The sequence below is a fragment of the Nicotiana sylvestris genome, chromosome 3, assembly GCF_000393655.2.
Source record: "Nicotiana sylvestris chromosome 3, ASM39365v2, whole genome shotgun sequence".
Taxonomy (NCBI): Eukaryota; Viridiplantae; Streptophyta; class Magnoliopsida; order Solanales; family Solanaceae; genus Nicotiana; species Nicotiana sylvestris.
In genome coordinates, this window is record NC_091059.1 from 201,679,023 (window position 1) to 201,701,696 (window position 22,674).

Below are 22,674 nucleotides of genomic sequence, written 5' to 3' on the forward strand. Positions count from 1 at the left end.
GGCATGATGTATTAGGGAAGTTGTTTAATGAAGAGGTCGTCCCTATGTGAAGTGTAGTTTGATTGCTCGAGGACGAGTAATGGTCTGAGTGTGGGATATTGATGGTAGGCTAGAAACCCGTATTTTAGCGGTAGTTTACACTCTAAATTACTGCATTTTACGTATGTTTGAGCTTAAATGATGGCGATTTGCACTTATTAAGTGTTTTTATATCGTGCAGGAAATAATTCCGAGCTAAAAAGGATAAATTGGAGCTAAATCGAATAATTGGAGCTTTGAAGTCTGAGTAAAAGTCAAAGAATTAAACTAGGATCGCATCCGGGTCTATGACAGGCGTTGCATATGAAAGGGGGAAGAAAGTGCAAGGGCCAGAACAAATGGACTAATGTGACGCACAAAGCGTAGCAGCATGCGACACATTAGTGCAAATATGCATCAGAAGTTTGACAAGTTCAGAGAATGGTTTTTTTTATCTGACAAGCAAATGCACTACTAGGACGCGGCCTGCGATGCACTAATGCAAAATTCTGTCAAACACGCGGAGTTCAGAGAGTTTGCAACTGAGTAAACTAAACTGATGTGATGCATTCTGCGACGCATTGTGCGACGAGTGAAGTGTAAAGAGTTTGTTGGGTTCGCACTTCGGCTCAAAGAGGGTAGTTTCGTCCGGGTTCATTCCTACTTGGTATAAAATACACTAGAAATACATTTTTTGAGGACTTTTGACCTACGAAATATTTGAGAACCAACTAAGGTAAGAAGACTCAAGACGTCATCAGGATTTCAACCAACGATCGGTGCAATACAGGAGTTTGTATTGAAGCATTAGCATTGATGTTTTCTTTGTTCATAAACCTTATTGAGATGATTTATTCCATTACTATGGAGTAAATTCTATTAGGATGTTGACAGATACGGTATTTTGATAACTTGATTAGGGATCGATTCTTGATAATTGCTGGAGTTTAATTCGTATTGTGGAGTTATTTCTTATTTTCTTAATCGAAAGAGGAGTTTTATATTGAAGTTCTCTACATTTTATGCTCTAGTTTAAATTCGTGATTCAAATAGGTAATCGAATGAGCCTCTTGAATTATTAATCGAACTAGAAAATAGGAAAATATTCGTGAGAAGTTACCCTTTAGATCATAACCATCATTTTATTATTGCAATTGTTTACCGTACTTCAATTGGATTAGTACTGAAATTAACGTTTAATCATAAGAGAAACATTAACTTCAAGTGTAATCTAATTAACTGTTGAATTCGTGAGAATCAATAGTATTATAGAGTGAACTAACTCAAGAATTAGATCCCGAATCAATTATCTTGCACTTGTCTACTCAATTACCCTTATTTCTCTCATTGATATTTCTTCGTTGCTTGTCTATTTTCTTCTGTGATCAATTATTAATTACTTAATTTTTAGTAGTTAATCGTAGTAATAGTCATCAAATTAAATGTTGATTTTCCGGGATAGTAATCAACTGAATATTATTCAAACATTATTTAAATCCAATCCCTGTGAAGACGATAATTAACTATACTATCTTTGACCGACGAACAATAATTTTGTGTTGTGTTTTGCGCTCGTTTACTGAAACCTTCTCCCCTGTAGTTAAAATGTCTATTGCCAAGTGTTTAATGGTTGTGGTTGTTAAGGAACATTGGTCTCTTTCTCAATTAGATGTCAACAATGCTTTCCTACATGGAAATTTAAATGAGGAGGTTGATATGAAATTACCCCAAGGGTTGTCTGTGTCTACTTCTTCTACTTATGTGCCCTTTATGGTCTTAGGCAGGCTTCTAGGAAATGATATGTCAAGCAATCCCAGGCTTGGTATTCTAGGGATTATACTCATTCCCTTAATGACTCTTCTCTGTCTGTCGGTAATCTTGGCATTTGGTCCTTTTGGTTGTCTATGTTGATGAGATCATCATTATTGGGGATGATATTGTTGAGATTTCATCTCTAAAGCCGTTCCTGTAATCTCGGTTTAAGATCAAAGATCTTGGCTCTTTACATTATTTCCTAGGCATTGAGGTGTGTCATGTTTCTGGTGAGGTTGTTCTCAATCAAAAGAAATTTGTCTCAAATTTGCTTCAATGGTTTGGCTACACTTCTGTTACTCCAATGGTCTGTCCTTTAGAGTTGCACACTAAATTGCATGTCGATTCTGGTGATTTGCTTCCTACACCTGAGTCCTATAGAAGTCTGGTAGGGAAGCTGCTTTTTCTCACCCATACTAGACTTGATATATGTTCTGTAGTTCAACACTTGAGTTAATTTCTGAAATCTCCTAGGGTCCCTCATATGCCTGTTGCTCTCCATGTTCTGAGATATTTTAAGGGCACTATGGATCTAGGTTTGAATTATTCTGATTCTCTTGGCTTCTCTATCACTGCATATTCAGACAATGACTGGGCTACTTGTCCAAACACTAGGAAGTCTGTCACTGGATGCTGTATTTTTTTGGTGGTAGCCTCATTAGTTGGAAGTTTAAAAAGCAACCTCTTATTTCACTATCTTCTGTTGAGCCTGAATATAGGGCTTTAAGTAAGGTAGTTGCTGAGTTGACTTGGTTTTCCAGCCTCTTGAATGATTTTGTTGTTCCTGTTATGCTTTATTTTTATGTCTTTTGTGATAATCATGATGCCCTGCATATAGCTAGGAATCTTGTCTTTCATGAACGAATTGAATATATTGAGTGATTGACACTTCATTAGGACCAAACTTGGTAATGGGCTGATTCAATTATTTCGTATTTCTACCACCAAACAGTTGGCCGATCTACTCACCAAACCTTTACCTGGCAATCTTCATCACCATTTATTATCCAAGTTGCATGTGGTTTCCCTTTCCAACTTGAGGGGGGTATTGACATGATGGAGTATTTAGCTTCTAGTCTCAAACACAAACTTAGTGACTAATCATGTAATGGACCATTATATCTATTTTGGCTATCTTTGTAACTATTGTTTCAGCTTGTTTTAGTTAGTGTATTAGTTAGGAGGCGGATTTCATAGTATTGGGCACCCAACTGAGGCCACTATATAAATATACAGTGCTGGATCTAGAAGGATCCATCAGATATTTTTCTCTGATTTCGTTTTTTTCAAATAAATGTATCCTCTCTCTTTGTTGAAAACCCTAATCAAATTTCCCAAATTGCTCGATCTAGAATGTTATATTTTCCAATAGCAAGAAACTTATTCCAATTTCCACATGTTAAAATACATATACTTGTTGAATTAATTTAATTAAAAGAAGAAAGAAGAGGAGGAGATGATTTATATTAAGAACAAACTAATTCCAATTTCTATGAGTTAAAATCTATATGACGACGCGCCAGAAAAATGCTTAGCCAAAATATAAAATACTCTCTACGACGGCGAAAAGGGAATTTCGAAGTATCTCTTATCGGCTTAACTGTTATTGGTGTTTGATAGCCGTTTAAACCATCTCCTTAAACCCCGCCTGATAAAAATATCCGACATGTTCCTTCGTTACACCTCCAATTATGGCAGTCTCTGCTAAAACCCCAACTACATCCCTCCCTTCCTTAGACCCTCCAAACCCTCAATTCTCCAAACTCCTTTCTTCTAAATCGCTTAACTTCTCCCATATCTTCCAAAAATCCCACCTTTTTTCTCTTAAGAAAACACACCAAAATCCCCTCCTCAGCTCCTCCTCCACCTCAACTCCTACCACTGACCCCAATTCCCACCTTATCCAATTATGCTCCCAGAACCTTCTAGAACAAGCCATAATATTCTTAAAATCAGTAAAAGAACTTCATGGGACTATAGAAGAAGAAACATTTGTTTCTTTAGCTAGGCTTTGTGAATTCAAAAGGGCATCTAATGAAGCATGTGAAGTGTTTTCATGCATACTTAGCTGTATGTCCCAGTTGAGCTTGAGGCTGGGAAATGCATTGTTAAGTATGTTTGTTAGGCTGGGGAATTTGGGTGATGCTTGGTATGTGTTTGGGAAAATGGAGGAAAGAGATGTATTTTCTTGGAATGTTTTGATTGGTGGGTATGCGAAAAACGGGTACTTTGATGAGGCGTTGGATTTGTATCAAAGGATGTTGTGGGTTGGATTTAGACCTGATGTGTATACTTTTCCTTGTGTTTTGAGGACTTGTGGAGGTTTGCCTGATTGGAAAATGGGTAGGGAGATACATGCTCATGTTATTAGTTTTGGGTATGAGTCGGAAATTGATGTGCTTAATGCTTTGATTACTATGTATGTGAAATGTGGTGATTTGTTTAATGCGAGGGTGCTGTTTGATGGAATGCCTAGGAGAGATAGAATTTCTTGGAATGCTATGATTGCAGGTTACTTTGAGAACGATGAGTTTTCGGAAGGGTTGAAGTTGTTTTCGTCGATGAGGAAATTTGGATTTTTTCCGGATTTGATGACCATGACAAGTGTGGTTTCAGCTTGTGAAGCTCTTGGGGATGAGAGTTTAGGGAAGGCGCTTCATGGGTACGTGTCAAGAATGAATTTTTATAGTGATGTTTCGGTGCACAACTCTCTCATTCAACTTTATTCGGCTATTGGGAGTTGGGAGGAAGCGGAGAAGATCTTTGATAGGATACAGTGTAAGGATGTAGTTTCATGGACTGCAATGATCTCGGGTTATGAGAGTAATGGATTTCCTGAGAAGGCTGTGGAGACATACAAAATGATGGAGCTAGAAGGTGTCATACCGGATGAGATTACTATTGCTTCTGTTCTATCTGCCTGTACTTCATTGGGCCTTCTAGAAATGGGTGTTAAGCTTCATCAACTAGCCGAAAGGAGAGGACTTACAGCATACGTGATTGTTTCAAACACTCTGGTTGACTTTTATTCGAAGTGCAACTGTATTGACAAGGCGTTGGAGATTTTTCACAGGATACCAGATAAAAATGTCATATCTTGGACTTCTATCATTCTTGGTCTTCGGATTAATAATCGCAGTTTGGAAGCTTTGATTTTGTTTGGCCAAATGAAACGCTATCAGGATCCCAATACTGTTACCTTAGTGTCTGTTCTCTCTGCATGTTCTAGAATCGGTGCACTGATGTGTGGTAAAGAAATACATGCATATGTATTGAGGAACGGAATGGCGTTTCATGGTTTTTTACCCAATGCACTCCTTGACTTCTATGTGAGGTGTGGAAGGATTGGCCCCGCACTGAATCTGTTTAATATGCAGAAAAAGGATGTTACTGCTTGGAATATTTTGCTAACTGGCTACGCTCAGCGAGGGCAAGGTGCACTTGCGGTTGAACTTTTCGATGGAATGCTAACTTCAAAAGTAAAGCCTGATGAGATTACTTTCATTTCTCTATTACGTGCTTGTAGTAGATCTGGGTTGGTGACTGAAGGCCTTGACTATTTAAATAACATGGAGAATAACTATCGTGTTGTTCCAAATCTGAAGCATTACGCTTGTGTGGTTGATCTGCTAGGCCGTGCAGGTCTAGTGGAGGATGCTTATGATTTTATTATAACATTGCCTGTGAAACCTGATTCTGCTATCTGGGGGGCTTTATTGAATGCGTGTAGGATCCACAGGCAGGTTGAACTTGGAGAACTAGCTGCTAGACATATTCTTGAAACTGATGAGAGAGGTGTTGGGTATTATGTTCTCCTATGTAACTTCTATTCTGACAATGGCAGATGGGATGAAGTTGCAACGTTAAGGAAGATTATGATAGAAAGAGGACTGACTGTTGATCCCGGCTGCAGCTGGATAGAAGTAAAGGGAAATGTACATGCATTCCTTAGTGGTGATAATTTCCACCCCCAAATTAAGGAAATCAATGCGGTTTTGGAAGGATTTTATGAAAAAATGAAAACAGCACGTCGTAGTGAATCAGAAAGATATATAGTAAGTGAGGTCGAAGATTCCAAAGCCGAGATCTTTTGTGGACACAGCGAGAGACTGGCTATTGCATTTGGGCTTATAAATACTGCTCCAGGGACACCAATTTGGGTCACAAAGAATCTCTATATGTGCAAGAGCTGTCATGACACAATCAAGTTTATCTCTGAGGTTGTCCGGAGGGAGATTTCAGTTAGAGATACTGAGCATTTCCACCATTTTAAGGATGGAAGATGCACATGTGGGGATGAAAATTATTTGGGAGAAACTTGAAATTCATAACAGGGGAGAATCAATTCACAGTTAGCAAAATAGAATCTTTTGCTTGTGAACGGGCAGCGCCAGGTTACATAGAATGGAAGCTGAATTAGCTCCTGGCTAGAGACTGCAAAATCCCATCCACAGTCTGGCACTGCAAGTCTGTTGCTTCCGCAGATAACATCAACTGCCCTTCTGCAGGAATGTTTATTTCCCCCGTGGTAATGATCTTGAAAGCTAGAACATTGTGAAATGTTTGCAATCTCAAAAGACAATTTGGTGATACTCAACATAGAGATGCCCGATGCACTGTATATAGCACATACCTTTCTATCATACTTGAAGATAGACGCTAGTCCTTTGTTACTTTAGCAAAGTGGATATAGAAACTTGTATATCTTGGTGGTGGTATGACTGTGTGCTCAAAGAGCGGGAAGCTTGTCTTGATTATAGTACATGTTGTTGCTTGTAGAACTGCATGAACATGGAGGGTCATGAAAACAAACAAAACTACTTGTCTTTTCAAAATTGTTGACGGAAAGAATGGTGCCAGAAACCTTTCCTCTTATTTTTCTGCATGATCAAATTTTGTCTTAGTAAAACATAACCGGACATGTTATCCTTTTCAAACTCCAACGGATGTTCATATAGCCATTTTATAGATATCTTTACGTCAAACAACAAGCTGTTATTACAAATCCTTCAAAAAGAATAATAGTGTACTATTATACAAAGAAATAAAGCGCGCACCATTCATACACTCATTTTGGTAGCCAACACTCAGTAGCAATAACAACTTTCAAACTATATGAACTTAGTTATATGTATCAGGGCCTACATCTTCACTGCTTTCTTGATTGTTTTGATGGATGATCTTATGAAGCCATTACCTCCCCGACCTTCATCGCTATCATCGCCAACAACTGAGGGCTTCTTCCTTATGCAATCCACTCTCTTTTTCATGCCACTCAAGAGGAGAGATGGGGAAGACGGGATACGCCTAAACAACCTGGCACTGTCAGACCTCAAGAATTCCCTTTCCTTTTCCTTCTCACTCTTCCTTTCAGTTCTTTCACAGCTGCTAGATCTCCCTACTACTCCCTTAGAAGCAGAACCTACATCACTGGCTCTCCTTTCTAGAATTAATCTGTAGGGTGGAGGATTCCTAGATGGTGTTTTTTGACCCTTAAGCTCAGTTCTTTCTTCTTTTTTTCCAATTTCTCTTTTTGAAAATGATGATTTCCTGGCTGCCATTTGAACAACTTCCTCTCTTTTTGCTTCTTCTTGCTGTTTGGCAGCTTTCTGCGTCTGTTTCACATCTTCAGCTATTTCTAACTCCTCTGATCTTGATTTCTTTATCTCGTTCTGTGGATATTTGATATTCTCCTTTCTAATCGTGCCATCAATCTCATTAGTTTCATCTTCTCCTGCATTAAGAGTTCTGTTACCATTATTGTTCTCCTCAGCAGTCTGAGTTCCAAAGTTGGTAGGTTCTTGTGAGTTATCCAAAAGCAACTGAAGCCATTTTTCAACATTTCCTTTCCCACGTTGCTTTCTGCTCTCGTCGTCCTCCTCCTCTCTTTCAGCTTCATGAAAAGTGGGAAACCCGGCATTGTATGTTATCCCTTCTTCTTGTATTTCTATATTTTGAATCTTCTCCTCTGTAGGATCCTCGTCCTTTGCCTGCACAATAGCCTTGTCGCTTTGTCTTTCTTTCTCTTGTCCTCCATTTAGAGAGAGTCTTCCCTCGTATGCTTTCTGCTCCTCGTCCAGAAATACTCTTAGTTCCTTATGCATACTGTCATTGGACTTCATCCCTGGCAAGCATAGAACTCTTTGATCATCTTTCTCTAATTCTGCCCTTGAGCTGCTGCCAGGAAGGCAGAGAAGAGTCTTCTCATCTCCCTCTTCATCTGGAAATTCATCCATTCTTGATCTTTTTCTTGTTTGGTCCCACTCAGGTCTTATCTGTTGCTCGAGTTCATCTCTATATTTGAATCTCTTGTGTAGCTCTCTCTCTGCAGAATCACAAATTGCTCTTTGAGCTTCAAGTCTTGCCATAAGAGCATTAGCTGCTGCCTGATTCAACCTCACTTGTTCTTTATAGACAACGCTCCTACAAGTAACATAAACGAATAGAGTAAGAGCATATAGTCAAAAATTATATGTATATTTAAACTTAATATATAAAACATATACATTTTCCGGCTATTATTTTTTGGGCGGCCCAAGAATGTAATATCCCTATAATCAAATACTTGTGAATTTTTATTTTTCTAGCGGACATGTTCTTCAGTGATCTTACTGGTGCATGGCATCTCGAATCATCTTCTCTAGCATAGCTCTATAAGAAGATTGTGCCTCAGCTAGTCGTCGACATTTCTCTGCTCTCCTCCTTTTCTTTATTAGGACTAGTTCCAATTCTTCAACGGCTGCTTTCTCCTCCTCAGTCTTTTGCTTTAATTCACCCACTTCATCGTCTAATTTCTGTATTTCTGCCTGTATCTTTGAAGTCTCTTCTCTGTGTCTCAAAGAATCTCTAGCCATCACAATAGCTTGGTATGGATTGGTCACCATGCCTGGATCTTCATTTTCTTTCAAATCCGCCTTTGATCTTTTGTAAGCTATCACAAAAGAAAATTTTTAAAAAGCAAAACCGAAGAAACAGAGAGTAGTGCCCCCAAGGCTTTGGTCTAGCAGCAAGAGCACATCACACGATGCGCTGGTTAGATGCATGTCACGAGTTTGAAATTCTGCCGCAAACAAAAGCTTGGTAATTAAGTTTGTGTGGGTGGGTGGGTGGGTGGGGGTGGGGTGGGGGGGGGGGACTGACCCTCTGGGATTTCTCATTCATTTAGAAAAAAGAGTAGTATCACCTATCTATTTTTACAAGACAATAAAACCAAGAAACAATCATGGTGTTTGATATTTGGAGACTAACCTACAATAGGAGTGTTTGATCTTGGTCTTCTATTTATATCCAAGGATTTCAGAGTAGAGGAAGAATCAAAAGACTCTCTTCGACTTAGAACAACAGCAGCTGGAGCCAGGCCAATCTTTTCTTGCGATTCAACAAAATGATGAGGAAAAACATGTGAATCAACAGTTTGTGAGGCATTCAATTCTTCATTTTCGCCTTCAGAAAACAACCATGAAAATGCTCTACGCCTGAAAACAATGATAGTCAGCATCTAGCAGTTGCAAAATATCACTTTGAAACTGGAAAAGCATTCAACAAACATACAGCAACCAACCTGAAATCTGAATTTGATATAGCAAAGATGGACAGGAACTGGTTTATGGATATACCAACTTGCAGATCCCACCAGGGTATAAGAAATTCCAGCTTATGATTCTTTTTCTCACATGCTTGCCACTGCATTATCCTCAGATTGCTTGGAACAGTTAGTCCTCCTCCTGCAATTTCACCGAATGTCACAAAATTCAATAATCATAAAATGCAGAAAACAATTACTAATGCAGAAGAGTTTAACTTATATACACAGATGGTGTAAGCTTTTACAATAAGTTAAGGTGACCTGATAGTGTAAAAGTTTATATACACTGTCCAGGTACACAAGTTAAACTTTGCGCAGAAAAGCAGAAGGATGCAGAAAGATGATGAGTAATTACTGGAGCAAGGAAACCAGTGATCAATTTCCCATGCTAGAGGTGAAGCTGAATCAGCATGATAATACAGAACATTGCCATATGAGTCTACTCGAAATACTTCCGGATCAAACCCTGCATTCCTGGAGTTCAAAAATTATAATCAAGAATGAGAAACCTCTTACTAAGCATTTCCTAATTATTCATATTGGATTGTTGAACTGCATCAACAATCCATTTTTACCCGAGGTGGTTGAGTTGCTTCCACAAAAGAGACAGGAAAATCTTCGGCTTTGTACTGGGTTGTGCATTCGGATCAATGATCGGGAACATGTCATCCAATTCCTTGGCTCTCAAAACCTATTACCAATCAATATAACAATGATCAAAATTTGAGGCAGCACATAATTCCTCCAGAAAATTAAATACAAATATTATCTTTTCTAAGATTCAGGGGTCGTTTGGTAGGATGCATTAGAGAAAATAATGCATGCATTAGCTTTTGGTATTACCAATCCCTTGTTTGGTACACTTTTTCAAACTATGTATTACTAATGCAAGTATTAATTATACAACCTATTTGGTATTATCCTATGTATAACTAATACATAGCAAACCGTGGTATTAGCAATACCAAGACTATTAATGCATGCATTAGCACGGTTCAAGACAAAATTGTCCATAAAGTCCCTTTTAAAGCTAAAAAATATGAAGGACATTTTTATAAACAACTAATTTTCTTAAAAACTATGCAATGCATTTTAATTTTTAATACATCACACCAAACAGTGGATAAAAAATAATCTCTGCATAATTAATACTTGCATTACTAACCCATACATTACTAATGTCAGCATTACTAATACACCTTATTCAGCACTATAATTTGGGACACTTGTTTTCCAAGATCAGGTAAGCTATTTTTAGAACACTAGCTGCTTCTACTTGAAAATCACTGATTAAAATTGGAGTAAGAAATTGAATAACATTCACAAGGTTTAACTCAATTACGAGGCGGATGCAATGTATAATCCACCGAGTTCAACTGAAAAATATTTGCACAAAACATAGATATCTATGTACAAAAATCACTAAAATATCACCAAATATTAAAATTCGAGCCGTAATTGTAAATGTTCATTGAGTTTAATTTGAGAACATAAAGGTTAAAACCATCAAATTGAAATCCTAAATCAATCCGTGATATCCACTTAGGGAAATAACGATACTACCAATTAAGGTCCCTTTAGCTTTATAGTGGATGAAGAAGGCGAATTTAACTTGCACTTAGAAGCTAGAAACCATATATAAAACGAAAATTCAACACAAAAATTGGGGGGAAAAAGAGATTCCAAGGGAACAGATTAATCCACCCTTTATAGTGAAACAGAACAAGCCAGATTAAGTACTCCATATAGTAATTTAATCAGATTTGGTGAAGTAGATATAATTCGGAACACCAAGTTTCTCGTTCTGAAAATTGACTGATTAAACTTGAAATAAAGAGAATTGAATTGATTCTTTATGTTACCTCATGCTGTGGTAGAGAATAGGGAGTGAAAGCGAAAGGAGGGCCGCGGCTGAAGGGGCCAAAGCTTCGATCTTTACAGATCTTGGCATAGGCCTTTGGGTACCCTAGTCCCTTGTCGATCACCATTTCTTCAGAGGTAAAAACAAGATCTCCAGCCATTGATGCCTCTGTTTTTTTCTTGAAGAGAAAAGAAGGACGAAAAACCAGAGCTGAACAAGATAAGTGTTAGAGATTCGGTGATTTTGATGAAGAGAACCAACGGTCATGTCATTTTTAAAAAGTAGAACAATTGTGTTTTTTTTTTTCCTTTTTCAAATGGTTTGAGAGGTGTAACGGCTACATATGCTGGCCTACTGCCTTAACAGCTCTCTCATATGTAGTTCGGTTGTTCCACACTAAAGTCTTACCATAGAGAAAGGACCATATTAGCCTTTGCCGAATGAGCTATCAGCTGACCTGGATGCATGAAAACTATTGGGTAATTCGGTCAAATAAATGGAATGTCATAGAACACAGGTCATCATTGAAGTTTGAACGAGTTAAAGAAAACCAATGAGTGGAACAAATCTATTACTCCTAGTAAAAGGCCAGGTGAAAAGTTCCTTTTAGTATGACAAACCAAGTGAGTACATGTCAACACACATCTAGGCTCTAACTAAAATTCTACCCACGTAGTCAACAGTACTTTTTTTTTCTTCCTATTTTAGAAGAGTTTAGTGGTGAGGAAATGGATAAAATAAAAAGGGGGGAAAAGAAGACGAACCAACATGACATGATAAAATAAAAATGGTTATTTGCTATTAATATGGATTCTTTATTTTTTATTTTTGCTTGGAAGAAAATAAGCAAACATGTTTATTCCAAATTGTGGATTTAGGTTTAGTCTTTATTGAAGTTTTAGTAAATTTTATATATACTAGTATCAGGAACGCGCGAAGTATGAACTATTAAAAAATTATAAAAATTATGTTTGAGTAACAAAATAAAAGTTATTAAAAATATGAGTTATTGTTTGATTTGGTTTGGTGTTGAGAAAAAAAATCCGACCATAATTGGTTTGGTTTGGTTTTAACTAAAGAAAGTAAAACCGAAACCAAACTAACCCGGCATTACATATATAGAAATTTTATATATATTTAATATATAAATATACTTATTGTAATGTAATTTATAAATATTTCTTAAAAATTTCCATAATTTTATCTTTTAAGGTATTATTTCAAGGTTGGACTTAGAACTTTTGAATGTTCCAATAAGTTTTATAACCATTAATATTAGTAAATTAAATAATGCTAACAAAAGTCCAAACCAAAATCAAATCAACACTAATGCTGACAAAAGACATTCAATTCAATATTATGAAAAGGAATGTATTGAATATCTATTTTTTGTTTTGCAATAATTTAGATAAAAATGCATAACCTATTTTTATTTTATTTTTTTGTGTTTAGTCATGTAATTAATACTCCCTTATTAGTCTACTTATTTAGCATGACTTAGTACTTTAGTTTATGTTTATTTTTATTGTGGCTTTTTAATTAGTAATATTTATATTACATAATTTATTGTCTTTATTGTTTAATATTTTAGGATAATGTCATGGACACATCTCATATTTTGTATTATTTTCTGGAAAAATACTTTATAAAGTTGTATCTTACTAGGATTAAAGAAATATTTTGAGCACAAGTTATATGTTTTGTTCTATGAAGATTTTACCGGGAAAAAACTCGAGAAAATCCGAAAAACCCGAAAATCCGAGAAAAACCGAGATTGAAAAACCCGAGTTTTATTGGTTTGGTTTGGTCTTTAGATTTAATAACCCGACACAATTGGTTTGGTTTGGTAATTATAAAACCCGAACCAACCTGACCTATGTACACCCTATAGCTAACACAATAAACATAGAAACTATACCCCATATAAGCCCTAAATCATATAAGTCCATATATTCAACTTAAAATTATTGCAAATTTTATAATATCACTACAATTTCACAAGTTATCATTCTCCATTTTTAATTTTAGCAAGAACACATTAATCTTTTAAAATTTAAGAGTTATTCCATTAAATTTTATTGGAAAAAGCAATATATTCTTAAGTTCTATCATATAAGATACAAACAAAGTAAACTGACAGAATATCACTACAAGAAAATAAGACTATGACGATATTTTTTAAATGTCGTCATAAGTCACATAAATGTCACAAAATCATTTATCGACATTTATTTGACATTTATATCAAATGTCGGAAATTTTGATGTCGGAAATTTTCCGACATTTAAATTAATGTTGGCAAATAAATAGTGACACTTATCAACGACTTTTATCAAAATGTCACCTATTTGAATATAAGCTCAATAAAGTTGTGACATATAAAGAAATGTCACCAAATATTATTCGTCATTTCTTCATATATAGAAATGTCGGTAAATTATCTTTGGTCAACAACTTTTTTTCTTTATATACATAGAGAACATTAGCTTTTCATACATTTCGTAATTCATATAATTTTGATAATACAATATCATACCCTACAAAGGAAATTTGAATTAAAACAAAAGAGTCACTTATATATTATTTTTATAAATCTTACACCATCATTCGATAATGGTTCTCATAGAATATAAATTTTTATCCTTGTTCATCTTCAGAACAAGCTGAATGCTAACTATAAATAAAGACCAATGCCGACTACAAGAACACTGATTCACAACAGTTCACTTAGTGAGCCTCCGTACAAAGAGCGAGGCAACTGGAATCTTTATGGCAACACCCTTTACATAAGACTGTCCTCTTCTTGACTCTAATTTTTGCATATCAACCTAAACATAAATCCAATAAAGGCATAAATTAGAAGTTAAAAAAGATTAAGTAACAAAAATAGTTAGCAGGCAACTTCTATAGAAATTATATGGAAAATGATATCACATGGAACATTAGAACCTGTGCAGCTTAAGAACTTCCATCATACAAACAAAGAAGAACAATGAACTTACTTATCAAAAATAAAAAAACAATAAGAAACTTCGAGTCTTCCAGAAACATAAGCCACAAATGTAAACAAGTGATCCATAAAGTAAGAAAATGCAAAGGGTGCTTGAACCCACATGCGTCTGTTCAGTTAAAATAAATTCAACACAAAAGAAAAAGTTCTCTTTGTCGTTTTCCTCTTCCTACTCCCTTTAACTATAAGCATTACATTTTAGTTGTAGAGTTTATATGATATTCTGTTAAAATTATTTGCGTAGATTGATATATTTCACAAGTGAAACACAAGAATTTTCTTGATCTCATTGATATTGTGAAGAGATAACCTTTGACAAGGATGACGACCCTTGAGTATGCTCCTAGTGCAAGTCATTTTGAGCACCTGCACGGTAATCTTGTTAGTAGTGTATTTCAGTGCTAATAGTCATGCTAGTATGTTGATTTAGTGATAAGTAATACAAACTACATATTTATTTATCCCAATTGAAGGAGATGATCCTATTGACCGGCCTGCAAAGTTTAGAACCACAATCAACTCGAATTCACAAACCATATTTGGATAATGATCATGCTACAAAAGTCATATTTCTCATGGAATTCTAAATAGTACTAATATCCATATTCTTACTGAAAAGCAGAATGTCATCTCCTTGAGGGATCCAACATTGCAAGTCCTTCATGAATAATGAGCTTATGGTTATCTAGTGCCACAGTTCCAAGGCTTTGTCCTCTCTAGTGGACAGAACAGAACAGTAAAAGAATCATATTAGAAATAAGTAAAAGACAAAATTCACTACCAGAATAACCAACAACTGAAATTTAATAGAAACTGCAAACACAAAGTGACATAAAAATAAAAAACAAAGCAGATACTAATATTTTATCCCCAAATCGATCAATTTCAACACTCCACTACCACTAACATAAGCAGAGAAATATTAAATTCATAAATAAATCCTACCTACCACTTCCCAAACCAATCATCAACAACCACAACAAACTTCAATACATAATAATAAAAGAAAAGGTTACAACCATTTTAAAGGCGAGAAATTTAATCCAGTTAACATAATAGAACGGAAATCACAGGAGAGAAAAAAATACGTACTCGCGCCTTAATAATCTTGATTAGAAGTTTGAGAATTATCAGCAGTATCTAAATTAATAATCTGTCATGTTTAGAGTTCTAAATCAATCTAAGAACAATCTAGGAATAATCAGTAGTATCTGCTAATTAAGCACCGACTCTGAATTTGATAAATTGATCCTAATGCTAGAAAGGTATATGAAAAGAGTCCAAAAGAAGATGGCAAAAATTCCTAGAAGATTGATGCAATTTCATGAGAACCTTACCAATTTTATGAATGCGAGACGACGGCATCAGTTATTTGGGTATGAGAAAAGGGGGAGTTTTGTAGCGTTTTTGAGATAAAATAGTAGACGCCCCTATACTTAATATATTTTAAGTTTAATAATTATAAATGTAAGCAAATTTCCTTCATTAGTTATAAATGTCAGTAAATACCGACTAATATAGCTACATTTCAATTAAAAGTCACAATAATTGTGCCATTTCTTACCAAATGTCATTGATTTTACGACATTTGTAAATAAGTGTCATAAAATTAGTCATTTTCCGACATTTATTTCACATATCATTGATTAAATGTCGTCGTAGCCCTCTTTTCCTGTAGTGTATGCCTTTTTTTCCTCGTTGAGAAAATACAAATTGTGCTATTACTTTAGTTAATAAGAAAAAATATAGTAGTTGTTTTCAACAAATTCACAAGGAACTAATCGTCTAGAATTACATACAATACAATTGATCACGGGTTCTATAAAGACTATGTTAATACTATCCTAAAAATAGTAAAAGTATATAATTCATGTTAAAATCAAAATTAGGTCTATATGTTGGACAAAATCATAATGTAATATTTTAAACGTAGATTCGTTTTTTGAAGAGAAAAATTAGTTTTTCAAAAGGTATAAATGTTGGATGTGTAGATCAATTTTGACTATGTTGTAATTAACTCTATATAACTCACTCTACAAAATTTTAGGTTGTTAGGTATCTTAAATACTTATATTTTTGTTATGCTTATTTTCTTGAACATCAACAATTATATTTGTTCATTGAAAATATTATTTTTCAAATTCAACACATGACCAATAACCAAATTGTTATTTTCAAAATAATTTTTCCAACTAACACTAACTATTTTCTGTCAAAGCCTAAATCTTCGTTATTTTTCGATAAATAGAAGATTTGGCTTTGTTCTTTTATACTTTTAAGCTTCATATATTAAGGATATTTTGGTTTGTTGGTATCTAGAAGAAGAAAAGTACTCATAGTTGCAAAATTAATTATCACTATCAAACGTTTTTTTTTTTTTTTGGAATTTAGGATTATTTATTCTGTATGGAAGAAACATACTTATAATTACACGCTAATAATTATTTTTTATTCAATTCAAATAAGGAGAGGTTTTATATAAATAAAATCTTACTTGAATTTAAAATTCTTAAAAATTAGGACTTATTAAATAGTATAAATAAGAAAATATTTAATTAATAACCATAATTTTAGTTGAGTTTAACGTCCAAAATATTAGGAAAATGAAAAGTCCTAACTATTAGGAAAATAACTAAATTACTATTTTGTCTAATGTAAAATCTATTTTTAAAGGGTAAAAAAAACGAACGGCATTTCGCTAAGGGGCTTCGTGCTTTTAATATAGTGTGTGTATGTATGTATATTATGTGTCGTCTATGTAAGAAATTCACCGTCTCTTCTAGAGACTTCTAGTGTGGCCCACATATAAGGTAATAAATTATTTACCTTGTCTCCCAAAGGAAATAATATATCAGATAATATTCTGTAGTTATGCATATATGGTAGTTTCTTTGATGGAAAGAAATTACCATATATTAGGAGTCCCTAGGGTAATTATAATTTATGGAGAAGTCCCCGTGGCTAAAGTATTTGCCTAAGAGTCCCTAGCCTACCTATAAATACGCCTGTGACTCCATCAGTCTGGCATCCTACAATATGCTTAGGCTAGAAGGCTCTAGATTTTCTGTCAAAGTTTGACAAGGCGATTCTACATCACTTGAACAACTATGACTAAAGGTACGTTCCTTGTATAATTTCTGCTGCGTTAGCTTTGTGTTTGTATTGGAATTTTAACAGTCTATACTAAGTTTATTATGCTCGCACCAAAAAGATTGCTTCCTTCACTAATGTCACGACCCAATTCCCGAACCTGGTCGTGATGGCGCTTCTCGTGAAGACAAGGCCAGCCATACCAAAACGGAACACCTCTTTTAAATCGATTAGATATCATAAACGACAATAAAACATACTATAATATCCATAAATTGCGGAATTTAACGATACTAACTACAGAAACCATCCCGATACAGCCCAAACCGAGGTGTCACAAGTCATGAGCAACTAAGAAATCTGGATACAAGTCTACTGAATACTAAATCTGGTACAATAGTTGTAAAAACATGAAAATGATAAGATAAGGGAGGCACGGGGCTGCGAACGCCAACAACTACCTCGTAGTCTCCGAATCACTACCTGGACTGGGAGAATCAGCACTCAAGAGCGGACTCTGCGATGCCTGAATCTGCACACATGGTGCAAGGAGTAATGAGAGTACTCCGACTTAGTGAGTAATAATTATAAATAATGGCTGAAAGTATGAAAACACGTAAAGGCACAAAGCAATTCCATATCAAGCAGTAAAATCACTTAAAGCAGTAAATCAGTGAAGAAATCAAATGATATCCCTTTTTAAAACAAGTAAAACAGGTAATTTAACAGGTAAATAACAAGTAAAAATCCACCCCTCGGTCTCACTCTCAGTACGGTATCAGCCCCTCGGGCTCAGTATCAATCACTCAGAACAGTATCAGCCCCTCAGGCTTACTCTCAGTACAGTATCAGCCCCTCGGGCTCAGTATCAATCACTCAGAATAGTATCAGCCCCTCGGGCTCACTCTTAGATCATAATGGGTACCCGCGCTCACTGTGGGTGTGCAGACTCCGGAGGGGCCCCATACGGCCCAAGCGCTATATCAAGCAACCTCGTGGCATCATCACTCGGCACTCGGCCTCACATCACTCAACATATCCTCATATATGGCCCTCGGCCTCACTCAGTCCGAAAATCATCACAAGCCCCTTGGGCATTAGTAAAACAGTAGTTCTCAGCCCAAAGCATCATTTAGAAATATCATATAAGTTTTCAAATCTGAGTAAAAGTGACTGAGTTTGTAAAACAGTAGACATCAACAGGACTGAGTTCAAATAATAAGTCAAAGCAGTGAGGAAATAATGAAAAAAATCCCCGAAAGGTTCAAATAGTTGACACGAAGCCCAAATATGGCAATCAACCCAAATCGTAATGATAACAAATAAATTTCAGTCAAATATGCGGTAAAATCATCAATCGGGACGGACCAAGTCACAATCCCCAGTAGTAAAAGGCCACACGCTCATCATCCAGCGTTTGTCTCACCTCAATATAGCACTACGATGTGCAATCCGGGGTTTCAAACCCTCAAGACATCATTTACAACCATTACTCACCTCGAACCGGCTAATTCTCTAGCTCGCGACGCCTTTACCCCTCGAATTGGCCTCCACGCGCGTCGAATCTATCCAAAATGAGAACAAATACGTCACAATATGCTAAGGGAACAAAGCCCGAGCGAAAACATTCGAAAAATATTAAAAATCCCGAAATTAGCAAAACCCGAGCCCCGGTCCCACATCTCAAAATATGGTAAGATTTACATTTTCAGAATCCTCATACCCTCACGAGTCTAACCATACCAAAATTATCCAATTCCGATACCATTTGGTCCTTCAAATCATCATTTTATATTTTTGAAAGGTTTCACAATTTTCTTCCCAAATTCCATCCCAAATCATGAATTAAATGATGAATTCAATGATAGATTCATGTACTCTAGCCAAATCTGAGTTAGAATCACTTACCCCGATGAATTTCTTGAAAAACCTTCGAAAAATCGCCAAAATCCGAGCTCTCTAGGTCAAAATATTAAATAAAACCCAAAACCTCGTATTTATAGAGTACCCATCAGATCTCAACCTCCGCGGTCCGCGCAAAAGCACCGCTGTCCGCATAAAACCACCGCGGCCCGCACAAAACCACCGCGGCTGCACTTCATTTTGTGCGGTCCGCACAGCACATACCGCGGGCGCACTTCCTTTTGTGCGGTCCGCGCGGATGGTTTCCGAGGCCTGCAACCCTTCTGGACCTGCTACAGCTATGATTTTGGCCTAAAACATCCTGGAACCTACCCGGAACTCCTGGAATTCCAACCCAATTGCACCAACACATCCCATGACATCGTTCAATCTTGTTCAAAACCTTGGGATGCTCACAACAACATCAAATCACTAATTTAACAGGGGATTCAAGCCTAAGAACTCCAAGAACTCTTAAATTATGCTTTCGATCAAAAAGTCTATCAAATCTCGTTCGAATGACCTAAAATTTTGTACACACATCCCAAATGACACAACAAAGCTACTGTCACTCTCGGAATTCCATTCCGACCCCTATATCAAAATCTCGCCTATCAACCGGAACAACCAAAATATTAACTTCGCCAATTTAAGCCTAAATCTTCTCTACAACTCCAAAATCCATTCCGATCGCGCTCCTAAGTCACAAATCACCTCCCGAAGCTAACCGAACTATTGGAACTTACTTCCGAGCCTTCTAACACATAAGTCAACATCCGGTTAACTTTTCCAACTTAAGCCTTCTTAAAAGAGACTAAGTGTCTCATTTCTTACCAAATCCTCTCCGAACTCGAACTAATCAACCCGATCATATAAAACACGGATAAAACCCGATCACAGGTAGCCTCCTCCACGGGCCGACCTCTCCACTGCACTTTCACTGAAGCTATATTCTTTGACCTCAACTTCCAAACCTGACGACCCAAAATAGTTATTGGCTCCACATCATAGGTCAAATCATCATCCAACTGAACCGTGCTGAAGTCAAAAACATGAGACGGGTCCCCAATATACTTCCGAAGCATAGAAACATGAAATATCGGATGCACACTCGACAAGATTGGTGGCAAATCAAGCTCATAAGCCACCTCCCCAATCCTCCGAAGCACCTTAAAAGGCCCAATGAACCGCGGACTCAACTTCCCTTTCTTCCCAAATCTCATAACACCCTTCATGGGCGAAACCTTCAGTAAGACCTTCTCAACGACCATGTAGGACACATCTCGAATCTTCCGGTCCGCATAACTCTTCTGACGCGTCTGCGCTGTACGAAGCTTCTCCTAAATCACCTTCACCTTCTCTAAGACATCCTAAACCAAATCTGTCCCCAATAGTCTAGCCTCGCCGGGCTCGAACCAACCAACTGGAGATCTACACCACCTCCCGTACAAAGTCTCATACGGTGCCATCTGAATACTCGATTGGTAGCTGTTGTTGTAAGCAAACTCTGCAAGCGGTAGAAACTCATCCCATGAACCTCCAAAGTCAATAACACAAGCATGCAACATGTCCTCCAATATCTGAATAGTATGCTCGGACTGCCCGTCCGTCTGAGGGTGAAATGTTGTACTCAACTCCACCTAAGTACCCAACTCTCTCTGCACGGCTCTCCAAAACTGCGAAGTAAACTGAGTACCTCTGAGATGATGGAAACTGGAACACCGTGCAACCGAACAATCTCCCGGATATAAATCCCTGCCAACTGCTCTAAAGAATAGGTAGTACAGATAGGAATGAAGTGTGCGGACTTGGTCAGCCGATCCACAATCACCCAAATAGAATCGAACTTCTTCAAAGTTCGTGGAAGTCCAACGACAAAGTTTATAGTGATCCTCTCGCACTTCCACTCAGGAATAACCATCTGAAGTAAGCCACCTGGTCTCTGATGCTCATATTTCACCTGCTGACAATTGAGACACCGGGCTACAAATCCCACAATATCTTTCTTCATTCTTCTCTACCAATAGTGCTTCCTCAAATCCTGGTACATCTTCGCGGCACCCGGATGAATAGAATACCGCGAGCTATGGGCCTCCTCCAGAATCAACTCTCTAAGCCCATACACATTGGGCACACAAATCCGGCCCTGCATCCTCAACACACCAACGTCACCGATGGTCACATCTCCGGTATCATCATGCTGAACTCTGTCCTTAAGGACAAACAAATGCGGATCATCATACTGGCGCTCTCTGATGCGATCATATAGGGAAGACCGACAAACCACACATGCCAACACCCGACTGGGCTCCAAAATATCCAATCTCATGAACTGATTGGCCAAGGCCTGAACATCAACTGCAAGAGGTCTCTCCCCAACTGGGATGTATGCCAAACTCCCCATACTCTCTACCTTTCGACTCAAAGTATCAGCCACCATATTGGCCTTTCCCGGATGGTACAATATAGTGATATCATAATCCTTAAGCAACTCTAATCATCTCCGCTGCCTCAAATTAAGATCTTTCTACTTGAACAAATGCTGAAGACTGCGATGATCAGTGAATACCTCACAAGATACGCCATACAAGTAATGCCTCCAAATATTCAATGCATGAACTATAACGGCCAACTCCAAATCATGAACAAGGTAGTTCTTCTCATGGGGCTTCAACTAACGAGAAGCATAAGTAATAACTCTACCCTCCTGCATCAATACACAACCAATCCCAACTCTCGAAGCATCACAATATACGGTATATGAACCTGAAGCTGATGGCAAAACCAATACTGGAGCTGTGGTCAAAGATGCCTTGAGCCTCCGAAAGCTCTCCTCACACTTGTCCGACCATACAAATGGAGCACCCTTCTGAGTCAACTTGGTCAAGAGCGATGCAATGGATGAGAATCCCTGAATAAACTGGCAATAATAGCCTACCAACCCAAGAAAGCTACGAATCTCTGTGGCTGAGGACGGTCTAGGCCAGCTTTGAACCGCCTCTATCTTCTTTGGATCAACCTGAATACCCTCGCTGGACACCACGTGTGCCAAGAAAGCCACTGAACTGAGCCAAAACTCACACTTGGAGAATTTTGCATAAAGCTTCTCCTCCCTCAATATTTTCAATACAACTCTCAAATGATCCGCGTGCTCCTCCTAACTACGCGAGTACACCAGAATATCATCAATGAATACAATAACGAACGAATCCAAATAAGGCCGGAACACGCTGTTCATCAAATGCATGAATGTTGTTGGGGCATTGGTTAGCCCAAAAGACATCACAAGGAACTCATAATGACCATATCTGGTCCTAAAGGCAGTCTTAAGAATATCTAAATCCATGATCTTCAACTGGTAATAACCGGAACAGAGATCAATCTTGGAGAACACTC

At 37.1% G+C, this 22,674-nt stretch overlaps 3 protein-coding genes and 1 long non-coding RNA gene across 5 annotated transcripts; 2 read left to right on the forward strand and 2 right to left on the reverse strand.

Annotated features, from left to right (window-relative positions):
- Window positions 1-1,623: 1,623 nt before the first annotated feature.
- Window positions 1,624-2,712, forward strand: LOC138888573 (uncharacterized). The gene is made up of 4 exons (XM_070170462.1): window positions 1,624-1,840; window positions 2,037-2,218; window positions 2,351-2,448; window positions 2,550-2,712. The coding sequence occupies exons 1-4, from the start codon at window positions 1,624-1,626 to the stop codon at window positions 2,710-2,712; spliced, it is 660 nt and encodes a 219-aa protein (XP_070026563.1).
- Window positions 2,713-3,351: 639 nt separating this feature from the next.
- Window positions 3,352-6,705, forward strand: LOC104214746 (pentatricopeptide repeat-containing protein At1g15510, chloroplastic). The gene has a single exon (XM_009764457.2). It carries the CDS (start codon window positions 3,522-3,524, stop codon window positions 6,150-6,152), a length of 2,631 nt encoding a protein of 876 aa, XP_009762759.1. The 5' UTR covers window positions 3,352-3,521; the 3' UTR covers window positions 6,153-6,705.
- Window positions 6,706-6,781: 76 nt separating this feature from the next.
- On the reverse strand, window positions 6,782-11,583 carry LOC104214737 (uncharacterized). The gene is made up of 7 exons (XM_009764445.2): window positions 11,278-11,583; window positions 9,991-10,106; window positions 9,771-9,889; window positions 9,392-9,554; window positions 9,079-9,305; window positions 8,443-8,761; window positions 6,782-8,253 (listed from the first exon to the last, which is right to left on the reverse strand). The coding sequence occupies exons 1-7, from the start codon at window positions 11,434-11,436 to the stop codon at window positions 6,972-6,974; spliced, it is 2,385 nt and encodes a 794-aa protein (XP_009762747.1). The 5' UTR covers window positions 11,437-11,583; the 3' UTR covers window positions 6,782-6,971.
- Window positions 11,584-13,831: 2,248 nt separating this feature from the next.
- LOC104214727 (uncharacterized) lies at window positions 13,832-15,720 on the reverse strand. 2 transcript variants are annotated; one of them, XR_707993.2, is made up of 5 exons: window positions 15,624-15,720; window positions 14,899-15,002; window positions 14,737-14,780; window positions 14,597-14,652; window positions 13,832-14,104 (listed from the first exon to the last, which is right to left on the reverse strand). It is a non-coding gene; the product is annotated as an uncharacterized lncRNA (long non-coding RNA). The 2 variants fall into 2 exon arrangements; XR_707992.2 differs by lacking the exon at window positions 14,737-14,780 and having other exon boundaries at window positions 15,624-15,714.
- Between the last annotated feature and the right edge of the window lie 6,954 nt (window positions 15,721-22,674).